General features: G+C 33.4%; 1 protein-coding gene across 1 annotated transcript in view; it reads right to left on the reverse strand.

Annotated features, from left to right (window-relative positions):
- The window catches only part of CNTN5 (contactin 5), a gene marked incomplete at its 5' end in the record, with an annotated part of 603,858 nt that extends 587,901 nt beyond the window's left edge, over window positions 1-15,957 (reverse strand). Inside the window, one exon of the mRNA XM_008688424.2 lies at window positions 15,729-15,957. Coding sequence (XP_008686646.2) covers window positions 15,729-15,957 — 229 coding nt within the window. The remainder of the gene's footprint in view (window positions 1-15,728) is intronic.
- Between the last annotated feature and the right edge of the window lie 1,074 nt (window positions 15,958-17,031).

Here is a 17,031-nt window from a genome sequence, read left to right on the forward strand (position 1 = left end):
GTGTATTCTCTGTCCATTCATTTCTTCAATCATTTAATCAATCACTATTTAGTCTTAAAAATGCTAGAGTGTAAAGGGTAAATTATGCAATGCAAATAAATATATTCTTATAGAGTCCTCAAAAAAAGTCAAATAACTGTCCTCAAAAAAAGTCAAATAACTGAATAAAAATACCAAAACTGCATACAATTAAGCGTTCATCAGCAGGTAAACAATGCAAATAAGGAGATCAGAAGAGAAAGAGGCAAGAGGGAAGAACACCTAAACTTATTAAGTACCTACTATATGTCAGATATTAGATTTTATCTCATTTAATTAGTTAATAGAGAAATCCTATGATAAAGGTCATTTTAAACTAAGGAAAATTTCACAGAAAAGTAGAAATAAAATTGGGCCTCAGATGACAGCTTGGGCTTGAAGAGCTTTAGGATAATTTGGCTGAAGTTTTAGGATAATTCTGCTGGAGAAATGATCAGTAAATGTGTTGGGGGAGTATTAGTCTTAGCTTGTAGTAGTGCAAAAACTCACAGAGTTACATGCATATCTAGGATCCTTAGCATCTTGAATTGTGAATTTAGAAGAAAGTAAATTTTTTTCCTTCACTTTTATTGATCATGAATTTGATTATATAGTAACCATAGATCAAGATTTTCAGCCTTGGCACAAATGCATTTTGGGATACTCTTTGTAATGAGGACTGCCCTGTGAATTGTAAAATGTTTATAATCATCTGTGGCCCCTACCTACTAGATGCCAGCAGCACACCTTCCCAAAGTGTAATCAAAAATGTCTCCAGAGATTCTTAAATGCTCCCTGGGTTGAAATTGTCCTCATTTAAAACCACTGCCTTAGAAAAACGAAGAGGGAAGATTTTAGGAAATATGTATTTCTAATGCCTCTACTAAATAGTTGAAGGTTCTCATTCTTTGTAGATAACTACAAGAAAATATTAGGAAAAAAATACAAGAATAAATGTACCAGAAAATTCAAGCTTTAAGAAATTATTGCTGAAAAAGATATACACCTCCATATTTAGAATAATGGGTTTAGAGTACATTTGTATGTTTTCTTTAGATATATATTCTTTTTTGGGGGGGCAAAGAAAAACAAAAGTGTTGATGGCACTCTACATATTCATCCAATAAAACTGAGCACTCACAATAAGCAGACACTGACAAGTATTTTGTTTGAATCCTAGATAATTTAGCTAAAGTTCTTTTTTTTTTAAGCAACAAATAATAAAATACTACATGAAAATAACTGAAATGTGTTTCTCTATACCAAATGGCATTGCTATCATGTAAAACTTTTACTCAAAAAAAGAAAAACAAGCAATATAATAAAAACAACTAGAGAAAATTATTGTCAAAATGTTCTATTTGTTGTTGCATCATAATGTATTTATAAAAATTTGGAAAAGCACATGAAACCTCCTCAAACTCTCAGTTACAGTTAAACTGCGTGATGGAGTCATGAAAATACATCTCTTCTAGTCTTTATACATTATAAATATGATCATTTAAATCAATATTACAAATATCAATAATGCATAAAATTAACATTGAATAAATATATTTTATATTTTTATATATTTCAAAACTCTTGAGCTTTAGAGTCAGACATACTTGGGTTCAAGTTCTAGTACCATCATATTCCAGCTTTTTTATTTTTTTACCCTTTTTTTTTACTTTTATCTTTTGTACTCCATTTATTAATTATGGATGATAATGTCTTCTGACCATATTATTATGAGGATTGGTTGACATCAACATTTATAAATATACTTAGTATACTTAGTATATCACAACTACTTTATAAATTATAATTAATAATAAGAACAACAGCAACAACAACTAACATTTACTTGTGGTATAATTACTACATTATAAACATTATACTGAATTATTTATATGCAGTGTATCATGTAACACTCACAACATCCATATGACTAGAATTAATCCCCCCATTGTATAGATGACAAAACTGAGGCTGAAATTAATGAAATAAATGTATATAGTAAACACATGGCAAACATGGGATACAAATTCAGGGCTTTTAGAATCTAGAATATGATTACCACTGCCACTACTATTACTATTATAATTTGTTATAACATTTATAAAGCACTTTAATATATATTATTATTATTATTATTATTTAAATCTCTGAGCTGAACATGTAATTATTTCTATTCAAAGATGAAAACTCTGAGGTTCTGAATGTATTATTATAGGTAAACTCAGACAGATTGATTCACTCTCCTGCAGTCGTACACTACATCTATTAGTGAAGGCGAATTACGTCAAGCAATGTTCTTATGTTTTACAATTTTTAACTTGATGGAATCTGTAACTTGTGGAGATGGACTTCAAAACATACATGATAATCATCACAAAGATCCTGATAACTAGTAAATCAAAATCTTTATTTAACAAAGTAGAAATCTTTGAGATATCTGTGTAACAGGCAGATGCCATCACACACAATGTTAATTTCTCATAGGAGTAATGTTTTGGAGTGTTTTTTTTTCTTGAAATCAGCCTTTTTAATGAAAAGACTACAACATATCTGTTGTTGGCTAAACCTATAATGCTAGTGGTTATTGTCTATGAAATATCAGTTTCATATCTCCAGAAAGTCCTTTCTCAGAATTGTTTCAATTTAAAATTGATTTGTTGATTATCTCCTACAAAGAATGATGAAATTAACATACCTTCTCTCACTTCTGCTAAGTTTATTCCATAAATTTTCTGTTTTGCTTCATGGTTCAGAATATCCATTTGTTGTCTTTACAATTGAAAGACAACTTGGCTCGGTATCAAATTAGGTGATCAGTATTAATTTTATTAAAGCCTGTAGATATTTTTCCATTCTCTGATCACATTTAACATTACCATGTGTAAGTCTGAGTCCAGCCTGCCTTCCCTCACTCTTAAATGACTGGATTTTATACCTGGATGTCTGTAAGGCTCTTTCCTCATTCTGAATTTCAAGACTTTTCTGGATATGTCTTGGTGTTAATCGTTTTGTATAACTGGTAGGTTCAAGACTTTTTCTTTTTTCTTTATATTTATTTATTTATTTTAGACAGAGAGTGGAGAGAAGGGCAGAAGGAGAGGGAGAGAGAGAATCTGAAGCAGACTCCTGGCTGAGTGTAGAGCTTGTCACCGGGTTTGATCTCACAACCCTGAGATCATGACCTGAGCCCAAATCAAGAGTTAGATGCTTCACTGAGCCACCTAGGTACCCCAAGACTTTCTTTTTCAGGAAGACATCTTCTTTATTTGCTCAATTCTCTTCATACCAATTAGGCATATCTTTGATTTTTTTTTTAAGTCTTCTCTATCATCTCTGTAACAACTTTTGTATATTTATTCTTTTCTCATTTGTTTGACTTTTTAAAATATGATAGCTACATTCTTATCTTTTCAGTTGCCTCTATATTACCACAAATGAAGTTTTCAATTCCTTAATGGTTTTATCTTACCCTCTGTTTGTTCCCTGAGCTCTAAAAGTTCCTTCTTAACATATTCTGTCATCATATTTAGTTTGATTTCACATATTTGTTCTTTAAGCTATTCTTAGCATTGTTATTGTTAATCATTCCATTAGGGGGAAGACAGTTACCCTTTCTCAGGTTCTGGTGGGGCTCACATTTGAGGAACTGAAATCTCTTGTTTGACTACTACATACTGCTAGTATGTAGACATTTTTGTTTTATGAATGCTGTGTTTCTTATTTTGTATTTTCACATAGTTGATTTCACTGTATAGTCATATAATCAAGAGTCTAGGGAAGGCTGATAAACCAGACTGAACTGAGGCCTACTAACAACCCTATGGGTGAATTTTTAAGTGGATATTCCCTCAGTCAAGATTTTAGATGAGAATGCAGCTACAATAACAGCTTGATTGAAACCTCATGAGAGACCTTGTGCCGGAACTATCCAGCTAAGCCACTCCCAGATTCCAGACCAACAGTTTCTGTGAGAAAATGAAAAGCTGTTTTAAGTTGCTAAGCTTTGAGATATATTTTATACAGGAATAGATGATTAATATACTATTTTTTTTTCTTCCTCTATTACTTATGAGAAAATGTATTTAAGAAAAACAGTAACTATGAGAACTGTGAACTTCCCAGGAAAAATACAGGATAAAGGTATCATTTACAAATAATGATTCTTGGAAAAATTTTAAAAAATGCTTAATTTAAATTTCATTGGAATGCTATCCTGGAGTCATACACTTTTAGAATCAGAATAAATTTCCATTCACTTCGAGCATTCTTTCTAAAAATCTCTGGGATATTTATCCAGTCTTACCATGATCACTTCCAGTAATGCACGAAGTCTTTACAAATTGTTTTATTGTTGGAATTATCTTTAAATAAAGTTCATATTGACATAAAAAGTAAGTTTGTGTTCTAGAGGAAGACAGCATTTTATTGAATTTTGCTCTAGAATACATATACTTTACTCAAGATTTTCCTATACTTGAATTAACACATCAATAATAACTTTCTTAGTTTACAGAAACTTCCATTAAAATTAGAATATGAAGGCTCCTTTAAGAATACCTACATTCTGCTGATACAATAGTATGGAGAATAAGAAATTAATTTAACTGAAATGATTGTTTTTTAATTTTCAACTTTAATTTTTTAAAACAAAGTTGTTTTTAAATAACCAATAGAACTGGCCTTGAACTATTTTAGTCATAATCAATTAATAAATGAAGAAGTATACCCTAAGAACCTTCTTATGTTTTATGTCTCAAGAGTTTTCTCATACTTCATCTTCAGTGAAACTTTTTTGCCATTATTAGTGCAAAGATATATTTGATAAGGTTTTGTCTATCTGTATGTGACAGGGACTGGCTAAATGCTCACTGATCCCATTTCCTTTTCCTAGGAACCCTGGAAACGTTCTTAGTCTTTCTTATGATTGTATTGGGGCCATTTGATTTGCCTCTGGACTAAAATGATGTATATGGAATCCAGGACCTGTATATGGAATCATGCACCTTTCTCCATTCTTCCTCTGTCAACTAGCTGAAGTAAAGGAGCAGCAGATGCCAGGGAGCCCCTAATAGATATCAAAGATATTAGATGAAGAAAATCTGGTACCCAAACTCTCCACATGGAAAGTCAGTCATTGAACAACCAAGTGGAATATGATGTGAATGAGAAAGAAATATGAATTACGTTAAATATGAATTATGTTAAGAAATTGTTATAACAGTCAGAATTTCCCTTGATTAACATTACATTTAAAACTAAAAATAATTTTCAAGATTTTAAAGAGGCTACAGTTTGATTAGGAAGCAATGTTCACTCAACTACATATCAGTAGACTATAGAGCCCTACTTATATCCCTCTTCCCTAGTTCAGGCCTCTTGATTAATACCTATTTAAAGTATATTCCCAGGCCTAGTACCTAAGACAGGAGTTATTCAGTCACTAAATCTTATATACAGCTTTATCAGTTAGAGTGCTCCAATTTTTATAACTGCTTTCTAATTAATCCTTGAGCACCGGTCTTTTTTCATATATCCAAATTCTGAAAATAGATTTTCATCCTATGTCTCTACTTCTAAATCCTATTTTGTTAATCCTTCTAGAAGGTCTAATGCTAGTATGTAGACATTTTTGTTTTATGGATGCTGTATTTCTTATTTTGTATTTTCACATAGTTGATTTTCACTGTATAGTCATATAATCAAGAGTCTAGGGAAGGCTGATAAACCAGACTGAATATCTGAAAAGCATCCTTTCCTTGACTCAAGTGAGCACATATGGAAGCATTAGGTCTTCAAACAGTTAACTAAATGTAGAAAGTACACATGTGAGAAAGGTAACTCTTGAATTTCTCTAGATAGCTTTCTCTTAGTTTTATGTCAGAAAAATGAGATATGCTGTGGGATTAGTCAAATTGTTTGGTCATGATAGCATGGCACAAATTGGAGATGTTTAAATTATAACTTAAGCCATCCACTCTGGTCTCAACAAGTCCAAAAAATCATATAGAATTGAGGGAAATGTGCTATACCTCCATGTCTAGGCAAGTAACTCTCCAATTATTTTAATAACAAATATTTTATGACTCACTTTTTATAATTCTTAAATTAATGGATATTCTAATCTACCTATATACTTCTTTTTAATTAATGAGAGGACAAACAAAAGGGAAGTAATTTAACATAAAATAGTATTAATTTGATATGTAAGTTCTCAAGAACAATTATAATAAAAGAAATAAGGAAGTAATCAAAAGTTTGTTTCTGTTCATAAAATCCCCATGAATTAGTGACTATCATTACAAACTGATCCAAGTGTGGTATTGATAATTCAAATGTGACTGGCATTAGCATTAGGTGGTATGATTTTTATGATTTTCTAAATGGTCAACAACTCCTAGTAAAATTCTTAACAAAATTAAATATAATCTTCCTGTAATTTATACAATTTTTGCATTGATATATCCATTATATTTTTAAAATACTTTGTATGTAATATAGAGTTGGAGTCTTGTCACAGAAAATTCTACAGTGAATTTTAATCATGTCTAATGTGAATGTCTGGAAGGACATTTAAGAGTCCTGTGCATTTTAATTATAGGTTACTTAGCATTCCTGGGCTCCATTATCTAAGGCAAAGTGATAACATTGAATTACTGAGACAACCAGAACTACCTCACTTCTTCCCACCTCTTCTTAGAATCATTAGACCAGAAAAAATAAAGAAGAAACAGTGGTTGCCTAAAGTTAACACAGTGTTGGCAGTAGTCTTCCATGAAAGATATCAGAATAGGAAGATAAAGCTTTACTGCAAAACAATGTCTTTATTGCCCATTTGCCTTCCTCCCCATGGAGTTTCTTGAAGCATTGGCATGTTATTTTGTTTATGGAGACAGTAGTTTCCTTTGTAGAGTTCTGTGCTAGGATCAAGCTGGTATCTGGTCCTAACTCCTCTGTCACTTATCAATAGGCCACCCAGATACTAACTTTCTTCCTGCCAAGATGTTCTAGTATCACCTAATCTGAAACTCCTACAGCTAGTTTCCCCAGGGAAGCCTTGCTTCTTGGTGTTGGATCCTTATGTTTCTAGTTGTTTCCTGGATCATGACCAGACATTACAATGTCTCCCTAGATCCTAAACTTACCCTTTAGATTGAAATCCTCTTTTAAACAATTGCTTCTGTGTCCTTTTTCTCAAAGATTAGGTTCAATGCCAGACCCCAACCCTCTCTACCTGCTAGTTAGCTCTAATTTATATCCTTGTCTAGTTTATTCATGTAATGTGGCCTAAGTGTATCAGTAATATAATCTAGAAGAAAAAACAGCCTACATGTCAAGCACAGTTACAAAAAATGCACTTTAAATGATCATTAATATATTTTATATAATAATTTCTAGAAATTTTGAATTGTTTTATTATGAATTACATTGTATGATGACATTCACAGTTACAATGTGAGAAAAACTTTTCACATCATGTGAGCATCTACAATGAATTCTTAAAGAAAATATCCAAACCTTCCTTTAATCTTAAATTTCTTTTCAACTTAAAAGTGTTTCTTTATAAAAGTTAAACAAGTGTAAACTGTCATTACAAACTTTCAAGGATTCCTAAGAATTGGAGAGCATTATTTATTAAAAAGCATTGTGATGAATGTTTCATGGGTAAGTGACCTTATGCTGTGCACATAATATAAATTGAGAGTCTAATAGATTTTTTTTGTCATTTTCTAATATAGCTATAAAAGAAAGGTCAGATGATTCAGAGATGCTATCACTTATGAGGATGATCAAAATGTACCAACTCCATATAACTTTTGGAAGATTATAGGCCAAACCACTAGGCCACCATGACAACAGAGGGAGGACATTGCTTTTTCTACCTCTTCATTTGTAATCCAGAGTATGAAGTTTAGATAAACAATATTCAGGCAAATGTATAGCGTGGTATATAAATTCATCCTAAATTCAGATTTTAAGTTCCTCATCTCCTCTTTATTCAACAATATTTGTTAAGCTCTTAGTAAGCTGGCACTGCTCTTAGTGCTGAGACTGGATAAAGAAGAGTATATAAGATGGTCTTTGCTCAAATGACATATAGTTATTGGAGAGAATAGCATATAATGTAAAACAATAACAACAGCTCTAAAAATTAACAATACAATGAAAAATAAGGTCATAAAGTTTCAATGAATGGTCATAAAATTCCAAGGTTTTATTAAGATGTATTTGCCTATTTTTAAACTGAGAGAAACTGGAGTGATCTGATTTTATACAGGAGTATATCATCCAACTAAAATACCTTTTCCCCTTCCAGAAGGAATTCTTATTCTTATAAAAGAACATTTAAATTTTGTATCTGGTCCTCCAAAACAATTTATCAGCAAAGGTTGTTTTGAAGAAACAACAGAAAATTGTCAACACAGAGATTACTTTGAGTTATGATGCCATTGCCCATGTGCCAAGTCAAATCTGGAAATAAGCCATGTCAACAATAAAATTCAGCCCAAGGTACTGAGGATATGAGGCAACAAAGTTGGTAAATTGCAGGAATCTTTCACATGTCAGACACTAGTGGTAGAAACTCCAAAGGCTGGGTAGACTCAGAGTGTTATGTAAATTACAAGTTTTTTATATAATTGAAGAAATGTAAAACATCCAAAATTATATGCTTAATCTTAGTAAAAATCCATGTAGAAATCCACTTCAACTGCTTGTAAGAATCACCATTTTTCCACCTGATGTAACTTTTGCAGGCTCTGAATCTCAGGAGTGGACTTCCCTAGTAAATCTAAAGTTTCTTGTTGGCATTACTCCTAATCGAGACTGCTTCTCTGTTCAAGAAAGATAAAATATTTTAAACTAACCATCGACTCATAAATAGAAAAATGAAATGCTCTCTACACTTAAGTTTACTCCTACTAAAACCACAACAACACAAAGAAATGAAGTCAAAGACCAGTTTATTGGCAGTTCATTTATAAAGGGAGAAACAGGTGTCATGTTAGCAGTAGTTAATAATCCTTGTCCATATCATAAATTCAAAAACAGTGCATATTCTGCAGGTGTTTGAGGTGCTGACTCATAAGGGCTTTCAATTAACCTATATTACCATGAGAATTTCTGACTTAAACCTTAGTCAATTTTTTAAATCAATTAAATGACACTCATATTCAAACAACTACTTTAGAGTAATTATTAACAACTCAGTTTTTTTTAAAACTAGATAATACCTCTTGTTGGATAGAACATTTGCACATGAAATTTGAAGTGATGATAATCATTATCTAAAATAATAATATCAAGTTGAAACCAAAATAGTTCTGAGGAATTCGCTTGACTCCAATGAGCAACATTCTCCCAGGTACTGCTCCATTTCTCTTTTTTGCTTCATGAGTTTAGCTCAAAAATTTTTATTCATTAATTATCTCCACTTCCTCACCCAAATCAAGTGTTGGTGACTGACTATTACACTCTTTTTGAAGTCTTTTTGTTTGCCTTCTCTCGCTCTGGCTTGCTCCTGCTATTGGAAGTTGGCTACCATGTTGTGAGCTACACTGTGGAGAGTTATCGCTGAGAATGGCCTTTGACCAACAGTCCACGAATAATTAAAGCACTCAGTCCAACAATTCTCAGGAACTGAATCCTACCAACAACATATGAGTGTGCTTACTAGTGGATCCATACCATTTGAGTGTTGGGATGAGACTACAGTCCCACCTTGTGAAAGACACAGGACCCATTTAAGCCACATCTGGGTTCCTGTCTCACAGAAACCATAAGATAATAAACATATAACCTTTGCTCATTTTCTGGATGTCCTCACCATACTTCTACATTTTCTACAGAGGATTCTTCTCACAATATCATAATTTTCAGGTTGTCTTCCTAAGATTCATCTATTTTAATTCTCTGTGTTATCTTGTGATCCTCTGAACAGGTTGGTATTCTTCTTTAGGAAGCTAATCTCTATAGTCCGTTGAACTTTGTTTATTCAGATCTTGATTATTCATTCTTCTTTGTAATGGAAATTAGATGGAAGCCAGAGTTTTTCATAACCTAATGTTGGAAGTCCTATTTCATTGCTTTTGCCATAATCTATTCTCCAGAAGCAGATTCCACAGTTGAAGAGAAAGGATTTCAGTGTAAATAGTAGGAGGTGAGGTTCATTGTGAACCATTTTAGATTTTACCTAGTACAATCTTCATCATATTAGTTTCAGATTTTTATTTTTAGAAATGAAATATCACACAGTTGAGGTCATCTACCTTCCCTATCCTCGTGCCATTTCTTTGCTTTCATTCTCCCTTTGTCCTGATAGGTTAAGCATTATAGTCAACTTGATACCTCACATTCATGTTTTTAAAATTGTACCACATATCCATATCCATAAGTAGTATATTTTATTTTGATTTTTAATCTTTTTACATGTGTAATATATATAGTATTCTATAACTTTCCTTGTTCACTAAACATTATCTTTTGAGGTATATTCATTTTGTTTCTTAAATATATACTTCATTCATTTTAACCATTTTAATTTTTTTCAAAACATGAAAAATTACGATTTGTTTATCCATTTTGCTTCTGATAAATATCTGAGTTGTCTCCATTTTTTGTTATTAAATATTTAATACAATGAACATATTTTTGTATTTCATTGTCTCCAGGTTTCATATACAAGAGTAGAATTGCTTTCCAAAATTTCTCTGCAAACTAGACTTTCAAACTTTTCAGAAAAATCTTAACTCTATCTTGGGGTACTTCTGTGAGCAGGAGTGGAATGACTTTCTATTTGGTTTTGTTAGTTTTCTCATTTTTCACAAGAGCATGTCAAACCCAACTTTATTCTCTATTAAGGCTAAAGGGAATTACCTGACAAAAGCCATATGTCAGGGTCTTGAGAGAACAAACTCAAAGTCACATCTAGCCAAGATCTATCAAATTCTAGGATGAGAAAACAATAACTATGGAGGATTACTTAGGAAATACTCAGACTCTCCATTCTTCCTGATACTCTAAATATGGATTAAACCGAGTAGTGAAAGACTTAAGTTATATCAAACCAGTCCCCAGCCTGGAGACTTGCTACTCAAAGCATGATTCACCAACTAGCAGCATCAACATCACCTGGGAGCTTTTTATAAATGCAGATTATCTGGCCTTACTCCTGATCTATTGAAATGATATTTATTTTAACAAGGTTTTCAAGTGATTATATGCATATTAAAAACTAAGAAGCATAGTTTTAGATAATTACTTCTCATTTTGTGGTTGATGATTAGGTTTCATTTACCTTTTTTTATCAGCTTTTTTAAAGCTGATAAAACTCATTGTTATGTACACAATAAGAATAATGTTCAGGTCACTGGTCATTACACCAAATAACAAACTCTTAATGAGATCCTCCAAAAAAATTTGTCTGATCTTAGTGTCAGAAATAGCTATGCTTCTACTGACTAATTCACTTTTTAATATTTGAAACACCAGAAAATATGTAACTGGCCAGAGTTTATTTTTCCTTGACTGTTAATTACCCCAAATGGGGACTAGCTTATAGCAGGTATGTTGGCACTTACAGTAGACACGTTGAATTAGTCTTAAGCTTGGCTCCATTTTATGTTACAATTTTTGTTGTTTTCATCATTTTTATGTGCATGAATTCATATTTTCTAGTTGTATTTTATTTAGCATTGTGAGCCATGTTAATTTATACTTGGAACAAAAGAAAAAAGGAGCAGAATGCTAGTTAATACCAAATTTACCAAATATAAGAGTATCCTGTAGTTCTGACCACTCAATACATTCTGTTTTGTTGCCATTCAATACAATAATTATGCCTGACAAACACAAATCCCAACACATCTCTGTGTAATGACTGTGACATTAAAGTTAATATAATAGGAATCTTAAAAAGACTTTGCTTGTTTGTTTACTTTTTTAGTAATCTCTACACTCAAAATGGGGCTCAAACTCAAGACCCCAAGATCAAAAGTCACATGCTCTTCTGACTGAACCAGCCAGGCACCACAAGACTTTATTTTTTTTAAGATTTTATTTATTTATTTGACAGAGAGACAGCCAGCAAGAGAGGGAACACAAGCAGGGGGAGTGGGAGAGGAAGAAGCAGGCTCCCAGCGGAGGAGCCCGATGTGGGACTGATCCCGGAATGCCGGGATCATGCCCTGAGCAGAAGGACTGTGCTACCCAAGCACCCCAAGACTTTGTTTTTAAAGAGCAGTTTCAGATTTACAACACAACTTAGAGGAAGGTAGAGATTTCTCTTAAACCCTTCACCCCTACACATGCATGTCTTCCCCTATAAGCAATATTACTCACCAGAATGGTACTTTTTTTTAAACTAAAGATAAACATAATTTGACATATGATCACGCAAAATCCATCATTTACATTAGGGTCAACTCTTGGTGTTGTGGGTTTAAACAAATATTTAATGACCTATCCATCATTATGATATTCCAAGTATTTTCATGGCTCTAAAAATCCTCTGTGCTCTGTCTATTCATCTCTTCCTCAATCGCCATCACTGGCACTAATCTTTTTATGTCTCCGTCATTTTTTCCCCCCAGAATGTTAAGTAGTTGGAATCATACAGTATGTTTCTTTTCAGATTGGCTTCTTTCACTTGGTAATATATATTTAAGATTCCTCCATGCATTTTCATTGCTTAATCACCCATTTTTTTTTAGTGCTGAATAATATTCCATTGTCTGGATATATCACAGTTTATTTATATATTCACCTCCTGAATGATATCTTGATTGTGTCCAACATTTGGCAATTATGAATATTTCTGCTATAAATATCCATGTGCAGGTTTTTTGTAGACATAAATTTTTAATTCCTTTAGATAAATACCAAGATGTGCAATTCTTGGATCATATTGGTAAGAGTATGTTTAGTTTCGTAAGAAACCACCAAACTGTCTTTCAAAGTGGCTGTAAAATTTTGTATTCCTACCAGCAAAAAATGAGTGTTCTCCAGCATTCGGTATTTTCAGTTCTGGATTTTCGCCATTCTAATAGGTGTGTACCAGTATCTCATTTTAATTTTCATTTCCTGATGACAAGTGATGTGTTCCATCTTTTCATATGATTATTTGACATCTGTGTATCTTCTTTAGTGAAGTGCCTGTTAAGGTCTTTGGCTCATCTTTAAATGAGGTCATTTGTCGTCTTATGTTGAGTTTTAAGAGCTCTTTGTATATTTTGGATAATAGTCCTGTATCAGATGTGTCTTTTGCAAATATTTTCCCCCAGTCTGCGGCTTGTCTTCTAGTTCCCTTAATATTGTCTTTCACAGAACACATTATGGGAATTTTAAAATTAAACTATTTCAAAAAATAAAACATTTTTAAGGAGCTAATATTATGCTTAAATAAAATTTAAATACCAACTCTATGAGATGATGCTCACATAGCAACAACTGGCATAATCATGAGGCATGAATTTTCCTGTGCTTGGTGCAGCAACCTAGTATGATACTTCTAGGATATTTCCAAATAGTTTAGTTCTTACGAAATGTTTCTTTGAGTGTGTAGTCCTTCATCAAGCATAAATGAAATGTAACTCAGTGTATTGAACTTAAAATCAGTAGATACATGAATAAAAATTGCCTGCTTATTAGCAGTGTGACCTTGCTAAAGATGCTTATCTGCTTCTGAGTTTCCATTTACAAAGAAGACAGGAAGAATATCCACTTCACATTTTTGTTGAGAGAATTATTGAGATAAGCTATACAAAAGAGCCTGAACAGACCCTGGTAATAATCAGTTGTTAGTGCTTTTCTCTGACAGTTAACTAACCTTCTTTATTACTCCAAAAAAACAGACATCTAGAAAATGTTGTTCAAACCTTAATAGCTATTCAGTAGTCCTTAATTACTGATGTCTTAGTGTTGGAAATCTACATTATTTATTTTCCACTCAGAAATAATGCTAAATGTACACTTTCTCAAGGACCTGGCAGCCATTCCTTTGAAATGCAATTGTCAAGACAAAAAGTCTCCCTAATTCCCAGTGTCTATAGGAGGATAAGAGACTAACTTCAATAAGCACAAGTTAATAAACTCACAGGGCTAAAGAAGAACAGAATATGCGATCTAAAAGTATGCCACTTCAGTATATTGATGATTTTGAAATGAAGTTACTTAAGAAACAGCTGATGTAAGAAGGCCACTCTAGCTCTCCTTCCTCCCCCTGCAGGCAGGAAACCAATTTCCCATGTAAAAAGCACCCTCTCTCTACCAGGAGGGTGGAAGTCATCCTTACCACCAGAAATAGGGAATTTAGGGCCAAGAAGACTGTATAGACAAACCTTGTTACTTCTTCATTAATCACTACCTCAAGCCCAAACCCATTTATCTTGCTAATTCTTCACAAATTCATTGCTTCCTTGTCTAAAAGGTATAAAAGCTACTTACTTTGTCCACTTCCTGTATGGATAAAATTAAATTTTATTTTCTCCTGTTATTCTGTGTTATGCCAATTTAATTATTAGACAAGCCAAAGAATATGGAAGGAAAGAAAGGAAAAATTTTTCTACCCTTACCTGCCCTAATCACATTGACCAACCTCTCCCTTAATGTCCTCCACTTTTCCAGATCTTAAAAACTCAAATCAAAAAATGGGCAGAAGATATGAACAGACACTTTTCCAATGAAGACATACAAATGGCTACCAGACACATGAGAAAATGTTCAAAATCATTAGCCATCAGGGAAATTCAAATCAAAACCACATTGTGATACCACCTTACACCAGTTAGAATGGCAAAAATTGACAAGGCAGGAAACAACAAATGTTGGAGAGGATGTGGAGAAAGGGGATCCCTCTTACACTGTTGGTGGGAATGCAAGTTGGTACAGCCACTCTGGAAAACAGTGTAGAGGTCCCTCAAAAAGTTAAAAATTGAGCTACCCTATGACCCAGCCATTGCACTACTGGGTATTTACCCCAAAGATACAGATGTAGTGAAGAGAAGGGCCATATGCACCCCAATGTTCATAGCAGCATTGTCCACAATAGCTAAACTGTGGAACGAGATGAGATGCCCTTCAAGAGATGACTGGATTAAGAAGTTGTGGTCCATATATACTATGTAATATTACTCAGCCATCAAAAAGAATGATTACTCAACATTTGCAGCAACATGGATGGGACTGGAGGAGACTATGCTAAGTGAAATAAGTCAAGCAGAGAAAGGCAATTATCATACAGTTTCACTCATTTATGGAACATAAGAAATAGGAAGATTGGTAGGAGAAGGAAGGGAAGAATGAAGGGGAGGTAAACAGAAGGGGGAGTGAAGCATGAGAGACTATGGACTCTGGGGAAAAAACTGAGGGCTTCAGAGGGGAGGTGGGTGGGGGATTGGGATAGGCTGGTGATGGGTATTAAGGAGGGCACATGTTGCATGGTGCACTGGGTGTTATATGCAAATAATGGATCATGGAGCATTACATCAAAAACTAAAGATACACTGTATGGTGACTAACATAACATAGTAAAAAATTATTATAAAATAAAACAACTCTGTCACTTTCTGTTGTAAGGAAGTTAACTTTAACCTCTCTCCCCTTGACCCCTTGACCCTCTCTCCCCTTGCAAGCCTTGACCCCAATTACAATAGTCTTGAAAAAAGTGTTCATTTCATGTTTAACTTCAACAGGTGAAGTTTTTCTTTGACACTTACCATCTTGTTTGAAGGCATCTGAGGAATGATAAAGATTGATGGGGGAATAATAATGTTGAGCTGCTCCTCCCCAACTTGGTGAAGAAACACTCAGTGTTCCTAATAAAGGATTGCTGTATCGCGGTCTGGTCTTTGAACCAAAGAGGGATGAAGATGAACTCTTTTTAATTCTTAGCAAAGCAGCATATGAAGTAGGGAAATTAGGAAGAGCTCCAGAATATTCTGTAAATGAAAATAATAATAAAAAGTGAATTCCAAGTAGACTTTTACTTTTCCTGTGAAAATTATTTTTTCTGAAGACACTGTTAACTTCCCTTGGAGCTGCAACCAAATGCAAACTACAGAGATAGTGGCAAAATAAAATAATATAAAATAAAACATTACTTTTATATTTTAAAAATACTTTCTTTTTTTATAATAATTTTTTATTATATTACCTTAGTCACCATACAGTACATCCCTAGTTTTTGATGTAAAGTTCCATGATTCATTACTTGCGTATAATACCCAGGGCACCATGCAATACGTGCCCTCCTTAATACCCATCTCAGCCTATCCCATTCCCTCCCCCCCTCCCCTCTGAAGCCCTTAGTTTGTTGCACTACTGGGTATTTACCCCAAAGATACAGACGTAGTGAAGAGGAGGGCCATATGCACCCCAATGTTCATAGCAGCATTGTCCACAAAAAGCTAAATCATGGAAGATGAGATGCCCTTCAACAGATGACTGGATTAAGAAGATGTGGTCCATATATACAATGAAATATTACTCAGCCATAAAAAAGAATGATTTCACAACATTTGCAGCAACATGGATGGGACTGGAGGAGATAATGCTAAGCGAAATAAGTCAAGCAAAGAAAGACAATTATCATATGGTTTCTCTTATCTATGGAAGGTAAGAGCTAGGAAGATCAGTAGGAGAAGAAAGGGAAGAAGAAAGGTGGGTAAACAGAAGGGGGAATGAACCTGGGAAATAAAAATACTTTCTGGAAATTCTGCTAGTTTCAATGTTGGGTTTCTGCAAGAGAGAGAAAAAGAGAAAAGTCATGAAAGAAGAAAGGAAAGAGGAGAAAAAGAAAGGAAAGGAAAAGAAGGAAGGAAGAAGAAAAAAAGAGAAAAAAGAAAGAAAGACATCCAAAAACTCAAGTCTTTATTTCCTTTGCCAGGAATATTTGGGAATTAACTTCTTTTTTTGTTTGCCTTCTTATTAAAATATCCATTCACATACATTAGATCAGTTTCTTGTTTATTATTAAAAATAGGAAAAAGGGAAAAAAATATTCACATTCTCAGTTATATC

This window comes from Ursus maritimus, unplaced genomic scaffold, assembly GCF_017311325.1.
Source record: "Ursus maritimus isolate PB19 unplaced genomic scaffold, ASM1731132v1 scaffold_16, whole genome shotgun sequence".
Classification (NCBI taxonomy): domain Eukaryota; kingdom Metazoa; phylum Chordata; class Mammalia; order Carnivora; family Ursidae; genus Ursus; species Ursus maritimus.